The sequence below is a fragment of the Eutrigla gurnardus genome, assembly GCF_963514095.1.
Source record: "Eutrigla gurnardus genome assembly, chromosome: 10".
Classification (NCBI taxonomy): Eukaryota; Metazoa; Chordata; class Actinopteri; order Perciformes; family Triglidae; genus Eutrigla; species Eutrigla gurnardus.
The window spans coordinates 21,836,241-21,864,116 of record NC_139924.1 but is presented as its reverse complement, the minus strand read 5'-3'; the positions used below and the strand labels follow the sequence as shown (position 1 = coordinate 21,864,116).

Genomic DNA, 27,876 nt, shown 5'->3' with positions numbered 1-27,876 from the left:
GATTCTTGCCAATAAAAAGCACTATTTGGGATTCTGTTACCTTCGGACAGAGCCAGACTGAGCTTAGCTAACAGCTGACGGCGATAGCTTTATATTCACCTAACCAATATGAGAGGCAAATGCTTGCAAATAATGTGCATTTATCACAAAATGTTGAGCTGTAATCTTTAAGGCTATGATGATGATAATTGGTGAGTATTGGCTTTGTTAGCGTCCATGTAAAGGGTCAGCTGCTCAGCGTGTTTGGTTTCTCTTTAAGAAGACAGCCAGCTGTAAGCATCCACTGTGCTCCCCTGCAGGTTCAGGTATTCCAGAGATGAAGACCATCCTGAGAGGCGTTGTGCTCAAGGAATACCTCACCTTCAAAACCTTTGTGGCTAAAGTCATCGGCCTCACCTGTGCTTTGGGCAGCGGCATGCCCTTGGGCAAGGAGGTAACGCATTGGCTTTCCCCACACTATGGGCCCCTAAATGCCTTTATGTAGCGTATACGTCCATGCGTTGAGCATGCAGTCTGGGGTGCAACCGCCCTACAGAATGAAAAGATGCTGGGACAATACATGACAAACACACACAGCACAATCAATAAATGAGTCAGTCAATATGTGACTCATAAGAAGAAAAGAGAGGCAACGTACAAAAGCTGCTCAAACGTGAAATGAGGAAGAACTTGAGGTGAAATGACTCATGTTTTCATATTTCGTGTGTTTGTCTGCTTTTGACACGTAAACTGTTCATCACAGAACCATGTCATTATGGTTGACTTTGTGAAACAAAATCAATTTTCAACTTCTTATCTTAAATGCCGCCCCTTATTCACATTTACATTGTTTGCTAACACAATGTCAGTGATTCACAGTATTTTATTAGATTTTTTGTGATTTAAAAATGCACAATCCAAACCAGCACCCAGCTGCCATCAGGTTTGAACATCGCTAAATATGAGCACCGAATACCAGCTGATGCTGCTTCAATTCAAATCAGTCAATAAAAACCCATGTCGCTCAAAGTGTAGTGCAGCAGCACAGGCATGTTGTAAAACTTGCTGTAATCTTCTCCCGATACATGTTACCTTAAAGGCATCCTGGTTAGTCGGCTCCACCGCATTCCTCACCGCCGCTACGCTGACGACATGCAGCTCTATTTCTCAGTTAAGCCTGGCTGCTATTAGGGATGCATGTCATATTTAACGTGCTACAATACATTACCTTCCCCCATCTCATTCCCATTCCAGTTCTCTTCGCCCCTGCAGCAGGAATTACCAATGATTCATTAATGGCTCACAATGGGGCCAATATTCTAAGGTTCAGGTTAGCAGCTTAAGGAGTGAGGAATCTGGAGATGGGAAAAGAAAACCAGAGGGGGGGTAAATTATGTATAAAGTAATTGGTGAAACTACTTGTGTGTGTGTATAATATTTTGTACATCACTTCCTCTCAATGGGGTTTTTTTGCTAGTAAAATTATTTTCAGGTATGGTATCCCCCAAAAGACTGCCTAGCCTGAAGACATACATCAGGCCCCTTTGGTTGCGCACTACTGCAACAGTTCCACTCTGCTTTTCAGACTTTGTTGCTGTTCTCGGTGTGTTTTCAAAGGATTGTTGAAACAGGAGAACGCTTCCTCGCTTGTAACATTTTATCTTGCTTTTTGTCACGTCAGGGTCCATTTGTACACATCGCCAGTCTGTGCGCTGCTCTCCTCAGCAAGTTCATGTCTCTGTTTGGAGGAATCTATGAGGTTAGTATTCTTTTATTATGTCTACAGCATTCCTCCATCGTGACCAGCTGCTCGGTAGATTAATCTAAGTTTTACTCGCAAAACTTGAAATTAAACATCTATTATTCATGGTCCTTTTCATTGTTTTTCCATGTACACTCCATCCACCGTGTAAGAAACTATTTCAACCCCCAAATGAACTCTCACCGTGTTCTCATGCCATCTCCTTCACCTTACACGATGTTGGACAATTCCATGATCCCAACTTTGTGGGAACAGTTTAGGGACGGCCCCTTCCTGTTCCAACATGACTGTGCACCAGTGCACAAAGCAAGGTCCATAAAGACATGGATGAGAGAGTTTGGTGTGGATGAACTTGACTGGCCTGCACAGAGTCCTGACCTCAACCCGATTGAACACCTTTGGGATTAATTAGAGTGGAGACTGAGAGCCAGCCCTCCCCATCCAACATCAGTGTGTGACCTCACAAATACGCTTCTGGGAGAGTGGTAAAAGAAAAGTCCCATAAACACACTCCTGAACCTTGTGGAAAGCCTTCCCAGAAGAGTTGAAGCTGTTATAGCTGCAAAGGGTGGACCGACGTCATATTAAACCCTATGGATTAAGAACGGGATGTCAAGGCAGGTGAGCGAATACTTTTGGCAACATAGTGCATGTCAGCCTTTGAAGTTGATAAGGTCATGCACATCCAGAAGTTATGGAGCAACACTAATATTAATTTAGGGTCTTGGTTATGTCCACCTGATGAATGTGAGTCAAATATTCTCCTCTCTTTTCACTCTGTTTTGGTCTCCACCATCTCCAGAGGGAAACATCTGACTCTCCACTGTGTTCAGCAGCTAGTAGCTGAATTTGTCTATCTGCTGTTTAGTGCTGAGCAGGTACAGTGGGTTCTTGGAGCTTTTTCACTTCAAAAAGCTGCCTGCTGCAGCCAAAAGAGACGCTACGAGCAGTGAGATTGTTGCATCAACTCCTTGTTCATCAAAAATGGATCTAAAAAGCATATATATATATATATAGTTAGTGCTCACAAACTGAATGATGTGAGAGGAAAGCCCTAAAAAATAAGATAATGACAGGTGAATTTCCAGAGAAACGGTAAGAAAGAAGAACAAAGAGAATAAATGAGAATTAAGATGGACAGTTCAGGGCTGCAGCCGGATGCCTCTCTGTCTTTTGTTGATGCTTTAGACAGAATGTTAGGCATGAGCTGTATTGAAGCTGTATTGCCTGACAAAAAGTGTAAAGAATAATAGCCATGCAGACGAACAGACACAAATGCACGTTTCTTTTTTCTCTTTCCCCATAGTAATACATTTATTTTATCCCCTGTAAAGTGGACAACCAGTAATAACCCAATTTACAAATGTGTCAGCGAATTGGATCTTTTTTTTCATCCTCAAAACTAACTTTCCCCAGAGAGAAGTATGACGAGATAGAGGTGAAAATGTCAGGAGGGGAAGAAAAGATGCAGATTGAGAACGGAGGGTAAAAGGAAAGCAATTTCCTTCCTCTCCGTTTCCTGCTTCTTCTCCTTTTTTTCGTTTTCTCAATCTTCTCTCTCCGTTGGGATCGGCACCGCGAGTCGGAGGAAGGCAGAGGAAATCTTGACTCTTCATCTCACTCTTTTCTGAAGATGTGAGCACCACTCTTAAGGGATGAAAGGCTGGGAAGAGGGGGGAACATATAGGGCAGCGAGTCTCCAAGCTGCATCCACAGTCATTGGGAAGAAAGTAAACATGTGTAGCTACATTGGATGGACTGATGTCTTGATGAAAAGGTGATTTGGAGGATCAGCTGGATTGACCATCCATGTTCAGATAGTGAACAGACTAACAGAAACATTATCTACGTCCTGCACATTCGACCTATGATCGACTGTTTATGGCCAAGATAATTATTTTAATCAATATTGAAATTGCGGTTATTTGTGAAGATTATCTTGCTGAACAAAACGTGTAAGCATCATAAACATGTTTATTTTTCCACAAAGCCTATTCTCCATGTCCTCCGTTTCCTTTATTTTATTTTTCCACTTTTTTTTTTAATCTTCTGTAATCATCATTACCATCCACATTGTCTCTCTCTCTCTCTCTCTCTAACCCTCTGTTTCTCTCTCTCCGGCTCTCCCTCCCCTCTGGAGTGTTGTGCTGCATTTTATTGCATACTAATGCTGAGAGTGTGTGAAGTGTCCCTCTGCAGCAGCTCCTCTCCACAGTTTGAAGTACAGTGTGCTAATGTGACCCGTGGGCTGTAAAAAAGCAGCTTTTTGTTTCAGCGCACGTGCTTTTAGGTTGATGTAGTACTCCAGAAAAGCACTCCAACACACGCGTCACTGTTTGAACAAGTCAAACACTGGATTCTATGTTTTTTCATCAGATCCATGGATGTTGATCGAAGGTTGGTGTTGGTGCTATAACATTGTAGTCTTTAGTGATTTAAGTTGGATAAAATATGATCAAACCTGACTGATATGTGATGCACACTGATTTAGTATTGGCAGTAAAAAAAAAAGTATGTTTTCTCATTTAATAGCAGCTTAAATTTGTCTCTCACTCTCATGCTTCCTGAAGGAGCCCAGTCTTATAGGGATTAAGGTAAATCAATCACATAATTCCCAGCATGCCTCACAGTCCATGTCGCATCTTCCCCGCTGGTTTTATCAAATAGTTTCACGCTGCAAAAAAGTTCAGTGTCCGGAGCATGTTTTTAACCACAGACACATTTCCCCCAAATTCCTCATGACTTGTTTCTTTGGAAACTTCCCGAGAAATTAATTAAAATGATTCCTGTGAGTTTGAACAGTAGGGCAATGCCAGAACCTGTCATAGTTATTGATTTAAGGGAATGTGTTGTGTTCACTCCTTACAAAACTTTATCTTTTCTTGTTTTAAATCCTCTAGTTTACCACTCACACTACTGAATTTGGTATTTTTTAGTCTTCTGTTTTCGGAAAGCAGGACATCAAGTTCTGCTTTTTACTTATTTAAATGAATGAAACGTACTCGCACACCTCTCCGTGAACAGGCACCAATAATCTAGTAAAAAGGTGCCATTCACGACAAGTTCAGTGAAGAGAGTTGGTTCTTGGTAAACAACAGGTCATGTTTAGAATGAAGAGGAAAATGTTCTTGCATGTGGACATCGACGTGAACGTCACAAAGTGGTGAATATCCTTGAACACTATAAAAATAATGAGCAAAAGGGATTTCATCCAAACATTCCAGCCGAGTGCCTTCATATGAAAAACATTCCACATCGACATGTTTTGCAGTGTAAGCACTATAACTCTGTGACCATGTGAGAGAGAGATGTGTGTTTGTGCATGTGTGACCTGCAGTGCAGCATGCTTATCAAGAGCTCCACACTGTAAGTCAAGGTGCATGAACACACACACACACACACACTAACCTCTTTATCACTACCACGCTGCTTGAAGGAAGCCAGTCTCATAGGGATGAAGGTAAGTAAGATCAGGCATGCCAAAAAAAAGTGGGACTCATTTCCCAGGGTGCACCGTGATCCTCCGTCGCAGCCTTTTCACTTATTCTTTTGGCGTCTGTCTTACCGATGTTACTCTGAGAAACCTCATTGTGATTCTCCCAAAGAGAGAGTTATGGAGGGTCTGGGTATGGACTGCACAGTTAAAGATGTTAAGTGCTTTTAAAGCATGACACTACTTTATTAATATATTCCTCTTTTTTTTTTTGTTGGTAAGTTGGTACATGTTTGTTCCAAATGCTTTTTGTATGTGATGAAGTAGCTCTGTTCAGAACTGCCAGTTCTGTCAGTAGATTGCCATTATCGTTATTGGATGTTCCGTGTGTTATGTTGGGTATTTAATACAAAATATTGTAATATGTTACATAATAACCTATGAATAAAAACAACACCATCTTTTTTTAGTGTCAAGAGGTGCAAGTATATTCTGAAAACTTTCGCTGTATTTACAAATCAGATGATGAACAGCCTGAACTGTCTCACCGATCCTATCATCTCTCTGTTTTATTGAAATTAAATGATAGAGTGCGAGTATAACAATGTGCAAATTCACCTTGTGCAAGATTATTAAAGGAGCAAAACAGAGAATGAAGTATGGTTTCAACTCTAAAACCGAGAGTTCTCTGTGTTGCAGAGGGTTATTTCGCTTCAATGGCTCAACATATCAAAGACAGACAGAAATGTAACCGTGTGTGTGTGTGTGTGTGTGTGTGTGTTTGTGTGTTTCAGAATGAGTCGAGGAACATCGAGATGCTTGCAGCAGCCTGCGCTGTGGGAGTGGGCTGCTGCTTCGCTGCCCCCATAGGAGGTGAGGGTTTGGAGAAAAATAAGTAGTAACATATGACACAATAACACGGAGTGAACGTTATGTCACTCTGTAGGGACATTAGAGTGAAGGCAATATCTCTGTCTGCACATCTAATGCCATCCCATGTTAGTTCATGCTCGTCCACATCTCACAACACTACTTTGTGTGAGTGTGATTTCTTTAGCAGCTTTTCTTTAGTTGCAGAAAAGCAGCTAAGGGGAATCTGTCGGCACAAACCTGGTGAGGCCTTGATGTTTTTACAGAAGCCCTGAGAGGCAAAGAGGGAAATACAATTCCACTAGAATTGTATCTATTTTTTTGAAGAACAAGTGAACAGAAACATGTTTTGCAAGGATCCATGAAAAGGGGCGAAAACTAATTTGTTGCAGATTTATTTATTTCTTAATATTTATTTTCAGGATCCATTGGCTTGTTGTTGTAATACTCATTTTGACCACAACACCACCACTACCCCATGTCCTAAATAAGACTAAAAGCATTCATATTTTTTTTCAGGTGAATTTCAATTACAACTTGGTGATATACCTTGTGGAGAGCTTTGAGAAATGAAAACTGCTGGTGGTGGTGGTGGTGCTGCTGGTGGTGGTGGTGGTGCACTCCAGCCAACCACATGAGTTTTACAACAATAAACGTAAAACAATGAATAGATAGAGAGAAAATAATTTAGATCAGACTTAGAAAATGGATCTGGGGCTTTTAAAAGGAAAATACACCCAATCATTTTCATCATTACACAAGCAAAATGTCTCCCCATCCAGAAATATCAATGCCGATTCATATTTGAAATGGCATGTAAATATACCTTTATAGGAACCATTATCCCTACATTACACGAGGCTCTTTGTGCTGTGTTGTTAGTCCTCCGTGACCCCCGGCTTTTAGAAGTACATTATTGTGTGAGCTGTAATCACCCAGACCGACCGAGTCATTCCAACATTTACATGGCATGCGATGTGTGTTTGCTCCAGGTGTGTTGTTCAGCATCGAAGTAACTTCCACGTTCTTTGCGGTGAGGAATTATTGGAGAGGCTTCTTCGCTGCTACCTTCAGTGCCTTCATCTTCAGAGTGCTGGCTGTGTGGAACAGAGACGAAGGTAAGGCAGACTCCGGCTCTATATATATATATATATATATATATATATATATATATATATATATAGTATATAGTATGATGAAGCTGGAATGATTTAAAACACCATTACAGTTCAAACTATTAAAAGTTCAGAAACGTTTGTGAAATCCCCAGGACCGAGGTTACTAACATGAGGAAATTCTAGCTGATGAAGGCAAAATGTATTTGACAGGCGTCAGCCTCAATCTTGTGCAGCAGCACATCAGAAAATGAGATGAAAAAAAAACACATTTTTTTACATTTTTCGTGGCAGTAACTCCTAACATTAACGTTGGCTCCATTCCATGCCAAGTGTCCTGACAGTCGGTCAGTGTTCGTTGTTATTGGTGAAGCCTGTGCATTCGTTAAATGATGCCTAAAAATGGGCTTTTGATCAGCATCTGTTATTTATTAGTGGTCGACCGATTTATTCCCCCCATAATGAGCTTTCAAATTGACTTTTCATTTACTTCCATTGAGGACAAAACTTTGACTACTATAACATTTGGACGGTGCACTGCATCTGCAAGAGTCTCGGCCTCGTCTTCTAATTTGGATGATGTTCCTGTTCTGCTCCCTCACTCGTGCTCTTCTTTGTCTTTTCCCAGAAACCATCACAGCCCTTTTTAAAACCCGCTTCCGGCTCGACTTCCCCTTTGACCTCCAGGAGCTTCCTGCCTTTGCCGTCATTGGGTGAGTGTTTGCTGAAAGGTGCAACGGGTCCGTTTCAAGTAGTTTTCCTGTTTATTTACTTATTAATGTATTATTTTATAGGGAATGTTAGCTAACCCATGAAACATCAAATAACTTTGTGGAGCTATTCCATGTGATCCTGTTACGTGTACAATTTAGTTAATTTAAAGTTAAACTGATATTGCTGTTTATTTTTTAGAAAATTAAAGGGAAATTCAGCTCCAAATTCAATTCCAACACATAAAAAAATATAACGTAACAGTGGTGGATATTGAATTTCTCTTGATCTGATCTGGCCTTGACAGCAGTGCCAGGAAAAAAGGAAAAATACATCAAAGAGTGGAGTAAAAAAAAGGAAACATTCTTCTTGTAATATTAAAACTGACATTCTCCAGTGCACGTACACAGAAAAAGCATTTTGAGCCATAAAACGGGTTTCAAAACAAAATGAAAAGAAGAAAAGGGAGCCATCAGTATTTTTTGTCATAATTTTACAATTCATAAGACCTTCATAAATATAATCCTTTATGAGAAAATTGTAGGAGAACTAACTGTTGTTCGCACAAAGCGATCACAGCCATTCAAACAGGGAGTTGTTGTTGTTTTCGCCCATCTGGCTGTTCTGACAGGTATTCACCGGGGCAGCAGCGTGGACTTAGATATAATTCAGGAGCTGCACTCACGGTAACTTATGAAGGTGTTACTTCAGGGGAGCCTGCATGAGTCACCTGACATGGATAATTCAGCCAGCAACAGTTCCACTGAGGGATGTCTTATTTCATCCTGCCTCAGCCCGAGGGCTCCTCAACAATGGCTGTGAATGAGACTCCTGGAGAGAAGCTGGTGGAGAGACGGGAGGGGTGCTCTCCCTCCCTCCCTCCCTCTATCACTCTCTCCAAGATGAAAGCAAACGCCTGTGTAGCTCTGCGTAGGCTGCCCAAGAGAAGAAATCCCCTCCCTTCTTTTCTTTCTCGTCCTTTTGTTCTTCATCCTTATTTTTGAGGTGTAAACAGCCACTGCTGCATCACTAACTTGCTTGTAGAGTCCACTTAACACAGCGCTTAGCCCCAGTTTTACACTGTGCTGTGTGTGAGGAGGAGACGGCGTGCCGGTACATCCGCATGGTTTCCGTCTTCACCTGTCGAAAACTGTCAAGCAGGAAGTCGGTCACTTTCTCAGTCGACTAGGCCAGAACGAGTGTGTTCGGGTGCTACATGCTGCAAAGAACACACTATTCCACCTACTGTGTGCAGCTTTGGACCTTAACAGTGTCAGTAATACGTCACACACATATGTATAATGTTTAATTACAGGTATAACCATCATATAAATACCCATCATGCTTTCTAACGGCAATAACTATAATCCATTCGAAAGGATTTTATATATACTTTTTTTTTTGGAAGGATCATAGTGTATTATGATTCCAGTAGTTCTAATGCATTCAAATCTGTGTTATAAGTAGACTAGACTAGACTCGAGTCAGACTCTAGTCACAAATTCGATGACTTTCGACTCGACTTGAACTTTTCACACCAGTATCTTGTGACTCCATGACCTTGAACTCAAAGTTTAGGACTTGGGACTTGATTCTGGAAGCCAAACATCTTTATTCTACCATACCCACAGGGCCGGCCCGCGGCATACGCAAACATTTTAATTTTTTACATATGAAATAAATTAAACAGGTGCCATTAACATTAAAGTGTGTACACAAAAGAAAGACAATTCTGATTAAATAGGGGTTATGATGTCTGAATGGGGCCCCTCAGATAAATATCACAGGATATGTGATTTGTGATGAATCTAATAATTAATACACTTTATAATGTCTATAATGACATTATGGTGTGACATTTGTGTCAATAATTGTCAAGCACAGGTGACTCTGTGGTGGTGGGAAATCAAATTCTGCTTAATAGTACCCTAACGCTCATTGTAATCCACCATGAACCCAGACGGGAGAATGGGCCCTTCTGTACGTTCCGCCCTTTTTAAGGCCACGACTACAAAGAACACCAAATGGCACACATGCCGTGTTTTCCTCAGCTGCACCACAGGAGCAAAGACTCCCTCATCATCCTGTTCATTATTTATTCAGAGGTATTTGATGGAATTAATAATGCAGCAAGATAAATTTATAAGCATTAGGTTGTCTGCGTAGCTGTCTGGGTCTATTCTTTCTCCCCGTACCTCTCCCCTGTTTCTTTCCCTCTTCCAGTCATAAAGAGGCCTCCAGTCCAGCTTTTAAACGCATGCTTATGTAAACCTCTCTTCCTGCTTTCACTCACCCACGCACCCCCATCTGACTGTATGTTCTCTCCCTCAGCTATAATCCCCTGTTAATTTTTCATCTCCAGCTGTTTCTCCTTTAATGTATGTCTTTGTTTTTTCCCTCATCTGTATCTACAGCAAGCCCGTCCTACATGTTTTATAGACTTTTCCTCTCTTCCGTTCAGATGTTCACGCCTCATATATTATGTGGATTGTATCTCCTGTAAGTACGCTGACGTCCGCCTCCAGTACGTAGACACGTGTATTTCGTAATTTATTGTGGCCAAACGCACCGGGGACAACCTCCTGGAGGCGGTTTAAGAGAGAAAATGTTATCATCGATGCTTCGGTTTGTTTTGGACTCGTTTATTTCATCCAGTTTTCAGTTTGACGTGTGTGTGTGTGTTCTCCTTCCGCAGCATTGCCAGTGGTTTTGGCGGCGCTTTGTTTGTCTACCTGAACCGACTGATTGTCCAGTTCATCAGGAAACAGAAGGCCATCAACAGATTCCTCATGAAAAAGTGAGTCTGACCCCGTTGTGCAAAATAACTGATTACATATCGATAGCCAGGAAGCAAACTCTCTATCTGCAGGATTTTCTGTTTGGCGGATTTCACTTTGGATGATGAGAACAAAGAAGGCTAACAATACCTAGTCTGTATTGTTAACACATAATATAAACTTCTCAAGAAAAGTTTGGAAATGTTATTTCTGTCGATTATTCCTCCCCTTTAATAATACCAATTGGTATTGTATTTTATTTCGTTGGAAAGCCTGATTAGTCACCTTTACAACGAGGTACAACATTCATGGAATGAGCAACACAATTAACCGTGTGGATAGTGGCCCCAAAAAATGTGCCAAAATCCCCTGCAATATTCTTCTGTATTCACTCTCATTTTGAGCTTCAAGTGCTGGCAGGTGTATGCCAGTCACAGGTATGGCACCTGATTGGCACCATACTAATTGGTATTATTAAAGGGGAGGAATAATCAACCAAAATAATGTTTCCAAACTTTTTTTGAGGAGTTTAGTAATATAGTAAAAAAAAAAAAAAAAACAGGTATTATGCATTTGGTATCCTTAACAGATAGCATTCTGCAATAATTGTCTCCAAAAAAGTGAATTTTTCAGATAGAAGGTTTTGGGTTTCGGCCATACTCAATCACTGTCCTTAAAGGAATACTTCACCCCCAAATGACCACCTTGCATGAGTGAATAGAGCATCAAAACACAGAGGAAGGGCTTGATGAATGGAAGTAAACGGGGCCCAAAAACGGGGCTTAAAACATCCTTTTTACAAACTTGTGCACTATAGTCCAAGTCTCATTCGTTACTATTATTACAATACTTCCCAAACATGTGCATCTTTGCTAAAACCTCACTATTTGGGACATTTCTGCACAAACCGTCTCACCCTATTGTCCTAAGAGTTTTGATGAGTAAGGTTTGTGTTCGGGAAGTAGTGAGCATACAACTGGATAAACGAGGCTTCGATGAAACGGAAAACGGATGTTTTCATCTCGTTTTGTCCCTTGAACTCATCAAGACATTTCTCTGTTATTGGATTCTTTGTTCACCGTGGAGGCATGACAGATAGGGTGAGTAAATGATGCTTAAATGGTCATTCTGTGGGTGAAGTCTTCCTCGAGGTACATTTTCCTCTCCAACATTTTCTTGTGTGCTATAGCTCCTTTTCAAATGATGTACGAAACCATAAGAGACTGTATTGATTAATTTCAGAGAGATTTTCTCCCTCTAATACGCTCTGTGTGCCCTTTCCCTTCTCTCTCTCTCTCTCTCTCTCTCTCTCTCTCTCTCTCTCTCTCTCTCAGACGTCTGCTGTATCCAGCGCTGGTCACGTTACTTGTTTCCACACTAACATTTCCCCCGGGCTTTGGGCAGTTTATGGCTGGCAAGGTAGGTTCCTCACTCCCACTCTGCTCGTAGTATTATTTTTTCGCTGTGCAGCCATAACTGTAATTCAGAAATGTGGAAGGCAGCCTGTGTTGCATTATGGGAGACTTAATATATGTGTCCTGAATCTGGTCTGCGTCGAAACACAACGCCTCTACAGGATCCAGTGTTCTGGATGAGGTCTTTGCAGAGCGGCTGTGTAATTAAGGCATTTAAGGTCATTATATTGTTTCATAACAGCCTGATTAACAATCATGTCCGCACGTGGTTGTTGTTTTTTTTTTTTAACACAGGTCGACGCGTGTGTTCACGTGCATCGTCATTGTGCACATGGGATGACTCATAAGTGTGTTCTCTCCAATTTCAACCCCATCATCTGTCTAATTATCGGAATTAGAAAAGGCATCTTGTGTATCCACACACACACACACACACACACACACACACACACACACACACACACACACACAGACTAATTTCTCAGCGTTAGCTCCTAATGAGAGGGTGAGTCAGGCTTCTGAAGCTCTACCTCTGCCCACACTGGCCCACTCCTCTTAAAACTCATCATGCTGTATCTTAAATCCCTCCGTTTTGCTCTCATGCTCCTCCGTCGTCATCGCTCCGATGGGGATTTAAAACAAAATGCCACGGAGAGTAGATCGACCTGAAGAAAGGAACAGAAGTACACTTTTGAAAGGTTCCACCCTTACCCTGGGGAAATCATGTCTAAGGCCAAAGTGATCGTACAATATTGTTCCGTTTTCATTTTTTTATAGATTGCCTTTCATTTTTAATTTGTCTGAATGCTGTGTTTAACAATTTAAGCCGATTTTTCAACAGAAATGGTGTCAAATTATGTTAAGAAAATCTTTAAAATGGAATAAATATCAATATAATTGATCTAACACATAATTGTCTTTATCGGAAACTGCTGTTGAAAGTTCTTCAATGCAGTTATAAAACAAAACATGGCATCCTTTTCTAAAGCAAAGTGCTTTTAGGGTTGAATTCCTCCTTTTTTTTTAAATAACTAACAAACAGGGCTGTAGTCAAGCCCAACTTAATTGAGTCCTGATCAAGTCCAAGACCAAGTCCAAAAGCAGTCGAGAACAAGTCAAGATCCTAAAGTGATGAAGAAGCTTGGATGGACAGACATCATCATCATCTAGAATTTAGATTCCAGGACCAATACTGGGTATCACTTCATTCATTATTAATCTCAATATTTGCTACATATGTTTAATATAAGCAGCATGGATGCAGGAAGTAGGGCTGCGGCATCAATGGATAACATTGGTGTTAAACCTATCGTGGTTCCCCTCTCTTCCTGGGATGAAGACTCTAGAACAAACGTGTTTGTGATGAGAAAGAGGACTTGCTTTCTTTTTCTGTTTGTTATAAATCCATTATTCCTTGTGAGCCAGACTTTATGGCACACAACAACACTGAGCTGAGAGAGAGAGAAAGAGAAAGCAGACGGAACTGTAGATGTAATACAAAAACTTCCTTTCATCGCGAGGCCCAGTGTTCCTGTCCAATCCTCAGCTTTTTCAGTGAATTAACAGTGAATCGTGACTATGCTGTTTTATATAATCTAGGATAATCTGCTCTCATCTCTCGTCCCGGAGCCGTCTCACTCTCTTTTTCATTCCTCGTGTTACTCGCGTCCATTGAAGTGGAGTTACATTTACATTTACATTTAGGGCATTTAGCAGACATTTGTCAAAAGAAAGAAACCACAACATATCATTGCCGATAAAGTAAGAGCTAAAGTGTTAAATCCTCGTCTGAGTAAAGTAGTAGCTGTTCAGCAAACATACCTTAAGAACAGAGTTACAACCAGTAACTGCTCCTTTCTTCTTCTTCTTTTTTTAACGTGTCATAAAAATGCCTACCCTGTGTTTGCGTGTGTTGACGATGTCACTTCCTGTGACCTTCAGTTGACCCAGAAGGAGTCTTTGGTGACATTGCTGGACAACCGGACGTGGGCCAAACAGGGCATCGCCGAGGAGTTTGACTACATCGGACACTCTCAGGCCTGGAAGCACCCGCAGGTCAACGTCTTCGTCACCCTGGTCCTCTTCATCGTCATGAAGGTAGGAGAGAAAATTCATCGCCCTGCTTTGACTTTTTAATCGATCTTCCATCTTTATTTTAACCTCTACACAGCCTATGATTCAGTCCTTCCTTCACATCCTGTGTTACAGTATGTGAGATCCACACACACAGTACGCTGCTTGTGGCTAGAGTGGCATTAAAGATAAAGGCAGGTCATTAGCAGGGTGTGAATTGAACATGGAGGTGTTATAAATGGGAGGGTTTGGGCCTTTTAATCCAATACTGGACCTGGGCTAATGGGAAAGTATTGGAACGGATCCCATCTCTTCTCGTCACTGGTGCAGAACAAAGGGAGACCAGGTCGAAAAAAGAGTTGGAACGTGGCCTATCTCCCCACTCGATTTGTTGCACAGAGTTATTTTCCCGGGAGGCCATTTAAAGTTTCGCTCCATTTTGATGCTGATCGCTGAGTGACGGAGCTGATGGGAGTCTCGTTAAATTGACTTGCTAGAGGAACAGAGCATAAATGATATACATAGTCTGCTCTTGTTTTTTCTTTTAGTCTCAATCACAGACGAGGTCAGACAGAAGTTTGGGCACCCAGGATGAACTCGCCTGCTACTGTTAGAGGAGAGTTCTGCTTGTGTTGTGATTAGATTGGCTTTTTATGTCACTGTTATTTATTTTGGCTACTCTGTTCAGCCGAATTGAAATGTCCTTTCTGAATACAAAAAAACCTCAAGGTTTTAGTGTGTGTGTGTGTGTGTGTGTGTGTGTGTGTGTGTGTGTGTGTGTGTGTGTGTGTGTGTGTGTGTGTGTGTGTGTGTGTGTGTGTGTGTGTCGATACTATAGCTGCTACTGTTATTGCATTTTAACTTCAATTTTTTTAACCTAAGATTCATTAAAACGTGGTTTTCCCAGATAAAGTTACACAGAAAGTGAAGAGAAAGTGACGAGCGTGTCGGGCTATCATTTTAAACGTATACTGTGTTTTATATGTATAAATACACACACACAAACACTCACGCAGTGAAACGAGTATCTGTAGTAGTTTTTTTCTGAACAGCACAATGAAGAGCGTCTCTCTCAGCCGTATCTCAAAAAGTAGCATTCATCACTTCACGAGGCCGGTTTCACTGAATCAACTGTTCTTGTTGGAACCCAGCCGTCCGTTCCCTCAGTCCTCCGTCCGTGTGTCCCGGCCCCGTCCTACTTCTGTCCTTCAGCCCAACGGTTCCGGTGGCTTTCAGCGTCATCCACCCCCCCCCGCCCACCCGTGTGTGTGTGTTTGCATCTTTTGTGCACGTGCATCCTGTATGTGACGCAGAGGTGAGACGTGTACAGTGGAAGGACAAACACACACACACAGACACACACAAATGCACACTTTAATCACCCACCTGTACAAATGTCATCGAGATGCTCTGTCTGCACTGACTCACGTCCGCTCTCAAAACACACACACACACACAGACACACAAACCTACACACACACACACACAGCATTCAAAGTGACGCCGTAATGACTCCATCTAATTACAGCCTTTGGTTTCCCTGAATTCATCCTGGTGATTTTCAAAGGGGAGATTGCTCTCTCCCTCTTCTTCTCCGTAATGAACGGTTCTTTTATTCGACATGGCAGTCGTCTTGTCTTGTTGCTCCTTTTCATGCCCACACTTCAGGAAGGCTCTCGTTCCAGCGGCGAAACTTTTGAAATGAAAGGTGCGCGGAGAGCATCTCTAGCATCAGGAAGTCCATGTTGGCAGGACAGCAGCCGAGGCTGTATATATATACTGTATATAAACCTTAATTATATGTGTTTTGATACAGTGCTAAAAATCCACGTTCAAAGTGAAGAGCCCGAAATGTTGCTCTTTTTAAAGTTCACTGCGTCTTGCTGAGGCAATGCCGGGAAAGTTGTGTGTGTGTGTGTGTGTGTGTGTGTGTGTGTGTGTGTGTGTGTGTGTGTGTGTGTGTGTGTGTGTGTGTGTGTGTGTGTGTGTGTGTGTGTGTGTGTGTGTGTGTGTGTGTGTGTATTTGTAGCTATTTGGTACCCCTGAAAACACACACACACAATCACAAACATGCAAAGTCATTTGCATTGCTTTGCAGTGCAATTATGCACGTCAACAGCTCTCAGTAAGGAATGTGTTTATTAATACAGGTGTGTTTCTGTGTGCGTCCTCTGGTCTCTGTCAGTGTGTGTGTGTGTGTGTGTGTGTGTGTGCATCAGAGTGACAGAGCTGGCGGGACTGTAATTGGAGTGGGAATAGAAGAAGGGCCCCTGAGGATCCCTGGAGGCCCCCGGGTGATAGACTGTCCTCTGAATGTGATACACACAAGCATAAAGGCCTCCCAGATGACTGACGAATTAAATAGAGTATAAATGTCCTGGATACTGCGTCATAGCTGATATTGTACGCTTGACCTTAGTATCCTTCCCTTCTCCCTCACTCCTGTTTTTGTTTTCACTTTTGCACTTCACCAGAATTGAATCGCTAAAGCATTAATATATGATAAACAGCAATAAATCACAGATGAAGTAAGACCCAAATGGCAAGAAGTGTCGTTATAGGTATTAATCTGTGCTTTACAGGCTTTAGGAATGTATACATTTATATGGAAGTCTATGACTACTTACTTTTTTTGTGCCATCCAAATTGAAACCAAAAGTATCCGACATTCGAAGAATTAATATAGCAACAAAAAACTATTTGCTATTTAAATATTTAGTGCAGTAATCTCTACAGCAGAGCATGGAGTTACCATCCCTCTGTGTGTGTTGTTATCTGAGTTTGTCCTTGCTTTGTCATCATAGCCAGATTGGCTGTGCATGCTTTTAGTGTACGTTGGTGCAAGTGAGCGTGTCCCACTTGTGAAAGCGAAGCATCCAAACTGTGTTATCACTGTCAGCACTTTTACATTTACATTTAGGTCATTTCAACTTACAATAAGTACATTTGTCAAAAGAAAGAAAGAAACCACAACATATCATTGCCATGTAGAAACATGAAGACGAGATAAAATAAGTTTTCTCTACATGTCGGCCCTGTGATAGACTGGTTACCTGTCTGTCTCTACATGTCTCCCTGTGATAGACTGGTTACCTGTCTGTCTCTACATGTCTCCCTGTGATAGACTGGTTACCTGTCTGTCTCTACATGTCGGCCATGTGATAGACTGGTTACCTGTCTGTCTCTACATGTCGGCCATGTGATAGACTGGTTACCTGTCTATCTCTACACGTCAGCCCTGTGATAGACTGGTTACCTGTCTGTCTCTACATGTCTCCTTGTGATAGACTGGTTACCTGTCTGTCTCTACATGTCGGCCATGTGATAGACTGGTTACCTGTCTGTCTCTACATGTCGGCCATGTGATAGACTGGTTACCTGTCTATCTCTACACGTCAGCCCTGTGATAGACTGGTTACCTGTCTGTCTCTACATGTCGGCCCTGTGATAGACTGGTTACCTGTCTGTCTCTACATGTCAGCCCTGTGATAGACTGGTTACCTGTCTGTCTCTACATGTCAGCCCTGTGATAGACTGGTTACCTGTCTGTCTCTACATGTCGGCCCTGTGATAGACTGGTTACCTGTCTGTCTCTACATGTCGGCCCTGCGATAGACTGGTTACCTGTCTGTCTCTACATGTCGGCCCTGTGATAGACTGGTTACCTGTCTGTCTCTACATGTCGGCCCTGCGATAGACTGGTTACCTGTCTGTCTCTACATGTCGGGCCTGTGATAGACTGGTTACCTGTCTGTCTCTACATGTCAGCCCTGTGATAGACTGGTTACCTGTCTGTCTCTACATGTCGGCCCTGTGATAGACTGGTTACCTGTCTGTCTCTACATGTCATCCCTGTGATAGACTGGTTACCTGTCTGTCTCTACATGTCAGCCCTGCGATAGACTGGTTACCTGTCTGTCTCTACATGTCGGCCCTGTGATAGACTGGTTACCTGTCTGTCTCTACATGTCAGCCCTGTGATAGACTGGTTACCTGTCTGTGTCTACATGTCGGCCCTGTGATAGACTGGTTACCTGTCTGTCTCTACATGTCTCCCTGTGATAGACTGGTTACCTGTCTGTCTCTACATGTCAGCCCTGTGATAGACTGGTTACCTGTCTGTCTCTACATGTCTCCCTGTGATAGACTGGTTACCTGTCTGTCTCTACATGTCAGCCCTGCGATAGACTGGTTACCTGTCTGTCTCTACATGTCGGCCCTGTGATAGACTGGTTACCTGTCTGTCTCTACATGTCGGCCCTGTGATAGACTGGTTACCTGTCTGTCTCTACATGTCAGCCCTGTGATAGACTGGTTACCTGTCTGTCTCTACATGTCTCCCTGTGATAGACTGGTTACTTGTCTGTCTCTACATGTCGGCCCTGTGATAGACTGGTTACTTGTCTGTCTCTACATGTCGGCCCTGTGATAGACTGGTTACCTGTCTGTCTCTATACATATATGAATACAGGATAAGCGGTAGACGATGGATGGAATATTTAAAGTCAATCCTACTGTTTTAAAAAAGAAACAACAAAGCATAAATCTGTCTTGTTTTTCCAAGGATCAAGCAGCCAGACATTTTTTCCTTGTTGTACAATAAGGAAATAATAACATTTCCTTTTATTTCATTTCTTCTTCAAGGATTATGAACAGACGATGATGCTTGCGTTGACCCTTTTACAGTATTCTCATCTTAAAATGAGTCAGCTGGAAACTTCAAAAAGTCTGTGGCTTAGCTGTCTTGCTGCAGATTTACTCGGGTCACTGGACAATTAAATCAACTTTCACTGGTTGGAAATGAGAAACCTCTGCCTCCATCTGAAATCAAAGACCCACTATTTAAAGAACTGCAACGAATAGTAAATATGTTTGTACACACAGTAATACTTGGGGCTTAGGAAATGGAAAATAAAAACAAAATATTATTATTATTCAGAATGTTATTCTTAGTCTGCCAGCCTCTGGCCCTAATATTCAACACTGAGACTCAACGAGGAAAGATTTGAATTAAACAGATGATAAAATATCTTCTCATGTCCTTCAGTAAAATCTGATGAAATTCAAGTTAAGGATTTCCCATAGGTAATCAGTGTAGTATTGATCAATTATATGATAAAATTGCAATTAATCTTAATGGCAGTGTATCTATCGGTTATCTGTTTGCTTAAATGAAAAGCCAATATTCACCTGAACAAAACCTGCAGCCCTGATTCTGCCACTAAAGTTCCCTCCTCGAGTGTCCCAGCCGGAGCAGGAGCCGTAGTTAAGCAGCACAGCAGCTCATGTCTTTGCATATTATAATTATAACCTCAGGTGTACAGCTCAGCAGAAATTGCGATGAAAGATACATTTATTCGGCCGAACAAATTATACCCCAATATTATAATGCCAAGGTTATGTTGCGTCGTTTCCCTGAGGTGTTTATCTGAGGGTTAATCAGTTTCCTGTTCTCTGTGTTTTCAACTATTCTGCTACGAGACATCTGAGAGGGAGCAGTGGAAAGGCTGTCCATGTCTTGTCATGTACATTCCTATTGATTCATGTTGTTTTTGTGTGGTTTGAGTGGATGCTATAAAAGTATTTCTCCTCTGACAGTTGTACGTGCAACAATGCTGTTTAGATATGCAGACAGAGTAGAGTCCAATACGTATAAGATGCAGAGAAACTGATTGATCTATTGGAAGTGTGTTGGAAGAAGATCCCACTATACTTGAGCCTCAACACTGCACAGTCTTACCTTCTTATGAAACTACCAAACATCGAGATGCTGCCTTTTCCTGTGTGGTTCCTTTCCATTGAGTTTTCCTCCGTTCGGAAATTCGACTGGCCAATTCTGCTCTCTGTTCAGAATCGATCACTGGCTTGAGGAGAAAATCAAGATTTCCTGATATGAGTCAGATATAAGACACATAACTGTAGGGTTTATATACTGTATGACAAATACTTTCAGATTCTCTGATAGTTTGTTTTATTCTGTGTACATCAAATTATTTAAGAAGGTTAAACCTTGGATTCAGCTGAATAAGTTGTTGGAAACCAGGCTGCTACTGGTTGTGTTTTTTTCTTTTTATGAACTCAGTCAGGGACAGTACATCAGTTTTCATGCGTTATATGCTAGTGTATTTTTAAAATAACAGCTTTTTAGCGGTCTTTGCATCAGGTGGCCTTCAGGTGAACGTGCTCTGTCATTTGACCAGACAGTGTAACTTAATGGAATGTGTCATCTCTGGGATTTTGACCTTGACTTCACCATGTATGTCATGCATGGCTTTGTTTTATTACCTGCGTTCCCACGCTGTAACATCGGGTCAAACGGCCTGTGACGCTGTGTCTGTGTCACGGTGCAGTTCTGCCATGACAGCGTTGACAGCTGGAAAAAGGACTATTGGTTTACATATTGGTCGATCATCCGTAGGCTCTGCCCCTCTCATTAAACTAGAGGTAGTTACAGAATCTCACATAGAACAAATTGCAGCCATATTATAGTCATAATAACACATAACACAACTTGGGCCCAAGTCATGTTTAAATGCAACTAGTTTTATAAAAGAAATATACATTAAAAAAACAGCTGCTACTACTTAAAGGCATTCCTAATAATGTCACTTTTATTGACAGAATTTAGTCATTTTCTTCTTCTGAAATAGTTAAGCACTGAACTGGCTCTTTATTCATTAAATAGAACTTCAAAGTTCACAATGATGCATTTAAATTTCAAAGGTTTGCACTTCACACACTAGACCTAAAAGTCTGTTCAGATGATGCTGCGGAAAGAATTAAAGTAAAAGTAAAAAAAGTAAACTAGTTCACACAACAAAAGCAGCATGAACACACAAGACCCAGATTTCCAGCCAGAGATAAGTGTCTTTAGTGGCTATTAGCCCGTCTCCTTGGCAACCCCCCGAGCCACCTGCAGGGGCAACTGTAACTGTGCAGACAATAATCGCATGAGTGTGGTTGCCATGGTTATGGCTCATGTCCTATGAGGGCGGAGAAGAAGAAACTGCAGCTATGGTCCTGTCACACTCCCCTGTGTGCAAGTGTCTGTGTTATTATTATGTAAACAAGCACAATATCTCAGGAACACCTGGGAATTTCTTTAATATTCGGCATAAATATCCACTTGGTGGTATTTGGTGGTCAAAGGTCACACAAAACACATCTTTGGCCATAACTCAAGAATGTATACGCTAATTATGACAATTTCCCAAGATGTGGAATAGGATAAAATGATGACTTGGTGACATTTTTTGACAGACATGGATGTAAACTGCACTTTCTACATTCTAGCACTCAAATAAACAGTCTTGACTTACTAAATGTAAGTAAACTTGGGAAAACTGCTTTAAAAAATGATTTAATCCGGTGCATTTTAAGTTGGAGGAACTGATTTACCGGTAATTCAGACAGTTATAATCAAGAGTTATCCTGAAGTGTTTGCACAAGCCTGCAATAAAACTCGAATAAAAACACTACCAATGTTTTAATATGAGTTGTATTGAGATTACTGACAGTTTCTTTGTGTCTTGTTTTCTATAGTTTTTTTTATCTCTGGCTGTATTTAAACTAGATGATGGGAACACATGATGATGAGTAATGACTGTTGGAGACGCATTGACAAAAACAACAGATGTCTCAATAGTTTATCCAGTATAATGGAATGCATTACTATAAATATACAAGCAATTATTGGTTTTTAGGTTGTAACTTGATTTAAAATCATTTCGTATACTAACAATCTTATCATTTAACAATATTTCAACAGTTGTCACAAGTATTTCAACAACCCAGTTGATTTTTGTATATTGTTTGTCTTTGCCTGCTATGACTGTTATTACACACTGTTGTGATCTACGGCACTATTGAGCCTTCAGCGAACACTTCAGATGACGGCTGGTTTCAGCTACTGTGGGTTTCATGGCTGACTGTAGATTTACAGCTGGATTTAATGGCATTGTTGTGCAGTTTTGGGAATTGCGTGACGAACTGTCCCAAAGCTCCTCGTATGCAGGGAGCTCTCACATTTCTGGCTCTGATGAAGGTTTTACTGGCCGTGTGGAGGAGGAAGAGGAAGCGTTGGGAGAGGAAGATATCCAAGTAGCCTGAATGTGAATTCCCACAACATTTAAATTTTCCCACGAGGCATATTTTGTGTATTGGACTGGCTGTGTATTTCTGTTGCTCCCTGGCGCCCGGCCGCGTTCAGCTCTGATTCTCGGTGTCAGGATGTCCGCGTGGGCGAGCGTGAACACCTACGCACGTATGTGTGTGTATTATATGCAGTGCGGCATGTGAACGCGGCGGCAGTGTAGGGTTACGGAAGGAGATCCATTACTTCACCATGACAGCCGGCCTTAATTACAGCTAACTATAGACGGAGCAGAGGGAGCGGAAGGGAGAAGCATGAAGGGATGGAGAGAGAGAGAGAGGGAGAGAGACGCTGCAATGAGTGTAATTAAAAAGTCTATTTGAAACCAGGAGATGAGTGCAGCGATGAGGTTTGTGTAATGGCTTGCATGATATGCAAATTCATGCCTTATTTTGTGCGTGCACTTAAGAGTGTCACAGATGTTCAGCTCTGATCTCAAGACCGGTCTCAGTGAAAGTATGTCACGGTATGATCGTGTCGTGAGAGTCGTGGCCTGAATTCACTTGGAGCTGGTTAGCTTAGCTTAGCATTGAGACTGGAAGCAGGGGGAAACAGCTTGCCTGCACTTTGCATCATGGGAAGGACTGAGTTGGCGGCTCAGTTTAACATGAAGTCGCTGCTCCCAGATTGGACAGATAGAAGTAAGAAGATCCCACTTGTGAACCAGTGAGCTTCAGAGTTGCTGAGCTTTCAGATTGAGCTTGAAGTGAAACGTCTTCCTCTCGTTAACCGCTGAATTGTTGTTGCAGTCTATAGTTTATCTATAAAACCTTGGAATAAGCGTGAAGAGAAAGACACTGATCGTGTGCTAAAATCCGTCTCAGTCAGTGTTGTCCATCTCCAGTGTGGAGGAGATAATGATCGGTCATATATTATTGTAGGACTGATCAATATCTCACAGGTTCTGTGGAGTTTAAACCGAATGTTTAATGAGAAACGATTCCACGTTGCTTTTCATCATTAGAGGTTTAACACAGTCTTATGAAGCAGTGCAGGTTTGTCTTTCTGTGGAATGCTTCAAATACACACACACACCCAAAACTCACACACACACACACGTACGCGTCGACGATAATGCCCACACGATGGCAGCGGTGACATTTCCCTTTTTTGTTTGTCTTTCCTAATTAGCGTTGTCATACGCCTCGCCTGGCACCGCGTCGGCCAATCAGCGGAGCCCGTTCATTACCCAGGGTTCACTTTGGGGTCTTTGTCAACCGGAGAGTGAAAGTGACAGCTCGGGTCGTACGACCACAATGCGCTCTGCATGGTCGCCTCCTGTTGGACGGCTCAACGTGGCTATCATCTCGGGGCCACGCGGGATGCGACTCTGCGGCTAATTGAAATGCCACCCTGTTCTTAGATCTCACGTCTCGTCTTTCTTTGTCTCCCACTCTGTTCTCTCTCAGTTCTGGATGTCGGCCCTGGCAACCACCATCCCGGTGCCCTGCGGAGCCTTCATGCCAGTGTTTGTCATCGGTAAGAAGGCTGGTGGAAGTAGACATCTGTGAGATGGACAATGTTCGTCTATCGCTTTGATGAGTGATTTCAAAATAATACATGAATTTAGAAACATTCCTACGATTATATCACCACTCTGCAGTGTTATTTCTTGCAAATTAGTACATTTTTAGATTTTCAAATATTGAGCTAATGAGAAATACAAGTGAAACTAGCAATTTTTACTTAACAAAAATAATAGAATATAAATAAAGAGACGAAGAGGGAACGTTTTCTTTCATGAGCAGAAAATACAACTTTATGGCAGGAATTCTGTACTAGTGTTCGCTATTGTTCCCAGTATTAATCACAGTCTGTGTTTCCTTGCGTGTGTGTGTGTGTTTTCCTGTGTGTGTGTGTATCAGGGGCAGCCTTTGGTCGTCTGGTTGGAGAAAGCATGGCAGCCTGGTTCCCAGATGGCATTCACACAGATGGCACCATCTACCCCATAGTGCCGGGAGGCTACGCCGTCGTGGGTAAGTTAAAGACACAATCATGGCGCCTATCATCATCTCTTTCTTTTTTTTTTCTTTCTTCAAAGCAATTCTGAGCTTTTCCTCTCACTTATACAAAACCGGTGTGTCGGTTTCAATTCATTAATATTGTGGCAAGCGTATGTCTCTCTTATAACCAGCGTAGCTGCTTTCAAGCGGTTCGGTCTTTTAAAGAGGGCAACTGTTTCTCGATTTCCCATTAGATCTCTGTGAGGCATCGGTGCTTCTGCTTACTCCCCTTCCCTCTGCTCATAGAAGTTTAATCAAGATAAATACTTGCTATGACCTAATGACTCTATATAAAGCTCTAAGTTAAGACTTGAAATGGACTTTAATGATTAAAAGAGACAGACTCAAACTCCTGAGATGGAATTACGTTTACGAGATCGTGGGACGAAGTAGTCGTGCTCCTGTGAAGAGTATGAAATACCATATTCATGTATTTCCTGTTTTCTATTTTTTTCTTCTTATTATTATTATTATTAGAATAATAATAATAATATTAATAATTATCCTACAGATTAATCCAGCTTTTAAGATTTTTTTACAGTGTAATTATAGAACAAGCATAACATTTGGAAAGGTTTTCATTCCATATAACAAAATAGAAATAAACAAAATCAATAAAAAAAAAGAAGGCAGTCATAGACTTTTTACACTTCTGCCAAATGTCCCTGAAAGCATCACGGAGAAGCAGCTACACTCAGTGTTTCGAATGTTTTTACATGTTGGATGGAGAAGCCTAAAGAGGAGTTTGTCCAAAGTCGTTTTGCCCCAAATCTAGTGACTAATTGTCGGCTTCCTGGGAGCTACAGGTCCCTCAGCAGCTGGAGGAGCCTGAGTGCCAGTGAGACTTCTGAGTAGGTGTGATAAAATATTTAGGAACACTCTTCCAGCTGGAAGAGTTTCAAGTGGTTGAGCTTGATATCCTCTGTTGAAATGTGCAATATTTTGTGTATACTTCCTCTGGAATGTGATTATTCGTTTTCCTTTCCCATTGTTGTTTGCTTTTTTTAACATCCCCCTATATATTCTTGAAATTACTTTACGCCCTGAATCTGCACTTTAGGAACTAAAAGCCTATAATTATATCATAATAACCTCCATATATATTTTTGTGAGGGATGTATGTCTTGTGTCAAGACCCTCATGGGGACATTTCTGAATCGTGGTTCTGCAGAGGCAGTAGTGAGTGTATTTCTGACGATTTGGTTGAGGAGCATGCAACGACACGGAGAGGCGACTCCTGACGGGGTTAGTGTAGATGCTGCAACAGCATCAGTGACATCAGATCTCGTGATACTATTTCACTCACATTCATAATTGAAAAAGAAAATCCTTAATATTCTTGCAAGCACCAGATGTCCCTTCATGAGCGTCGCCCACTTCCCTCCCTGACGGACCTGTCTAACGAGATGCAGCGCTACGTCCGCTGCACGACTTGTTGACAGCCGTGCTGATTACGCCACCGTTTCAGCTTTGCGGCGGCTGCTTTTCGGGGCGGCTGCTGCTGCTGCTGTCACAGAGGAGCTTGCTTTGAGGCTTGAACATGAGGATGGGAGCACTGGTGTTCATGTGAGGAGGATGTACTGTATACACGGCCTTAATTAAGTTACAAGAAGGGAGAATGAAAGCTGCCTTTGGAGACGTTCTCACCATCCATCTGTTCCTCTCTGTCCTCCTCTCTCTTTTTACTTTATTTTAATGCTTTCATTCTTTTTTTTTCACCTCATTTATTGGATTGGCTCACGCTGCTCTATCTGCTTTATTGCAGCTTTTATATTGTTCTTTTCACCACACTTTATTGGGGGGGAGAAATATTGGAAATATGGAGGAGCCCCGTTGTATTGAATTACCTGAATACATCGATGTTTGCTTATGGGCTTGCCAGAGAAGATTTTGTGGAGAGGAATGTGAATTCTGTTTGTTGGGCTGAGAGCAGTAAACACTCTTCCAGTCCCGTCTGCAAATTGAATCGGTGTAGTGAAAAGGCAGTGGTGGATGAATTATTCAGATTTTTACTTTAGTAAATGTGACAATGTGAAATATCCATTCCGACTTAATTTGTATCATATGCTCATTTTTATTTATTCGTTTGCATACAGCTTCGTGGTTGTGTTGAGACTGCCCTATTAGTTTATTACCATTTGATTAATATGATTTTAATGTTGTAATAGGTGGCGACGGAGCTCATCTTAACTCCTTCAAACGTATAACAATGCACTTTATTGCATTAGCTCTCTGTAGCTCTCTTCCCATAGCAGTAGGAAGTAGCATGAAGTAGAAGGAAAATACAAGTAACTCACACTTTAGCACAGGACTTGAGTAAAGAATGCAGTTTATTTTTAACTTGAGAACAAAATGCGTTTGGACTTTAGGCACTCTACTTGTTTTCAGACGTTTCAGACACACGTCTGGTGGGAAGTAAGCTTTCAAAGTGAGAAATATCAGCAACTAGTCAGGATCCTGAGTCATTGGTTTTATATGATAGTAGAACTATTTACTGCCTTTTGAAATCACGGTCATATTAAACCGTTTTTTATTCATTTTGATGGATGATGCCCCTGGACTCCCCTCGAGGCCCCGCCTTTATTTAGCATCAGACCCAACCTTGAAAACCACTGATCTGAACAATTGCTCCTCTGCCGCGCCCCTCTCTTCTGTTGCTCACCCGACTGTTCCCCCCTCCACCCGAAGGTGCGGCGGCCTTGTCCGGAGCGGTCACCCACACAGTCTCCACCGCCGTCATCGTGTTTGAGCTGACTGGCCAGATCTCCCACATCCTGCCGGTGATGATAGCGGTGATCCTGGCCAACGCCGTGGCCCAGTCCCTGCAGCCCTCCCTCTACGACTCCATCATCAGGATCAAGAAGCTGCCTTACCTCCCGGAGCTGGGCTGGGGACACCACGAGTACGTATTCATTATCATCACACCAAACGTGAAATGACATCGCATTACATTACATTAAAAGATTCTCAAAAATATGGGGTATTTCATCATCAGTTTTCTATATTGTTTTATGCAACACGAAAAAACTCATTTTTAGGGCTCCTTTTTGCTTTTCAAGAGACATTATGTCGGTGTGTGTGTCATGTAAAGGAAGCAGCTGTGGCTCGGGGGGTGGAGCGGGTCGCCCACTAATCCCCCGGCTCCTGAAGGGAGCGTGTCGCCGTGTCCTCAGGCGAGACTCTGAACCCCAAGTCGCCCCGCGGCTGTGTGAGTGCGTGTGAACGAGCACTTATATCAGAGCTTCATGGGCAGGTTGGCACCTCGTATGGCAGTCTGCCATCACTGTGTGAACGTGAGGATGTTGACATGTAAAGTGGTTCGAGGGGCGAGAACGGTGCTGTATACATGTGTGAATGCAAGTTTACCAAGCGAGTGCATTCAGCCCAAAGGCAAGACTCCTACGTGTAAACATGCTGACGTTTCACTTGTGAGCATCGCAAAAAAACGCTGCCCGCTGGGTATGTGTGTAACTTCTAGCATGTCAGCCTGCATGCACTGTGGTGAGTGAAGCAACACGTCTTGCATGCCAACTCAAACATGTTAACATGCCATTCAAGCTGTAATTGTGGAAGGGTCACCACTAGT

The 27,876-nt window shown here is 42.1% G+C and overlaps 1 protein-coding gene across 4 annotated transcripts in view; it reads left to right on the top strand.

Moving 5' to 3' along the window:
• Nucleotides 1-27,876, top strand: part of LOC311020148 (chloride channel protein 2-like) — a 118,331-nt gene that overhangs the window by 61,467 nt on the left and 28,988 nt on the right. For all 4 annotated transcript variants that reach the window (XM_084020022.1, XM_084020020.1, XM_084020021.1 and 1 more), the window contains 11 exons: nt 300-433; nt 1,661-1,738; nt 5,969-6,047; nt 7,037-7,162; nt 7,788-7,872; nt 10,566-10,667; nt 11,982-12,066; nt 14,004-14,159; nt 23,697-23,766; nt 24,153-24,263; nt 26,979-27,192. In XM_084020022.1, coding sequence (XP_083876148.1) covers nt 300-433; nt 1,661-1,738; nt 5,969-6,047; nt 7,037-7,162; nt 7,788-7,872; nt 10,566-10,667; nt 11,982-12,066; nt 14,004-14,159; nt 23,697-23,766; nt 24,153-24,263; nt 26,979-27,192 — 1,240 coding nt within the window. The remainder of the gene's footprint in view (nt 1-299; nt 434-1,660; nt 1,739-5,968; nt 6,048-7,036; nt 7,163-7,787; nt 7,873-10,565; nt 10,668-11,981; nt 12,067-14,003; nt 14,160-23,696; nt 23,767-24,152; nt 24,264-26,978; nt 27,193-27,876) is intronic.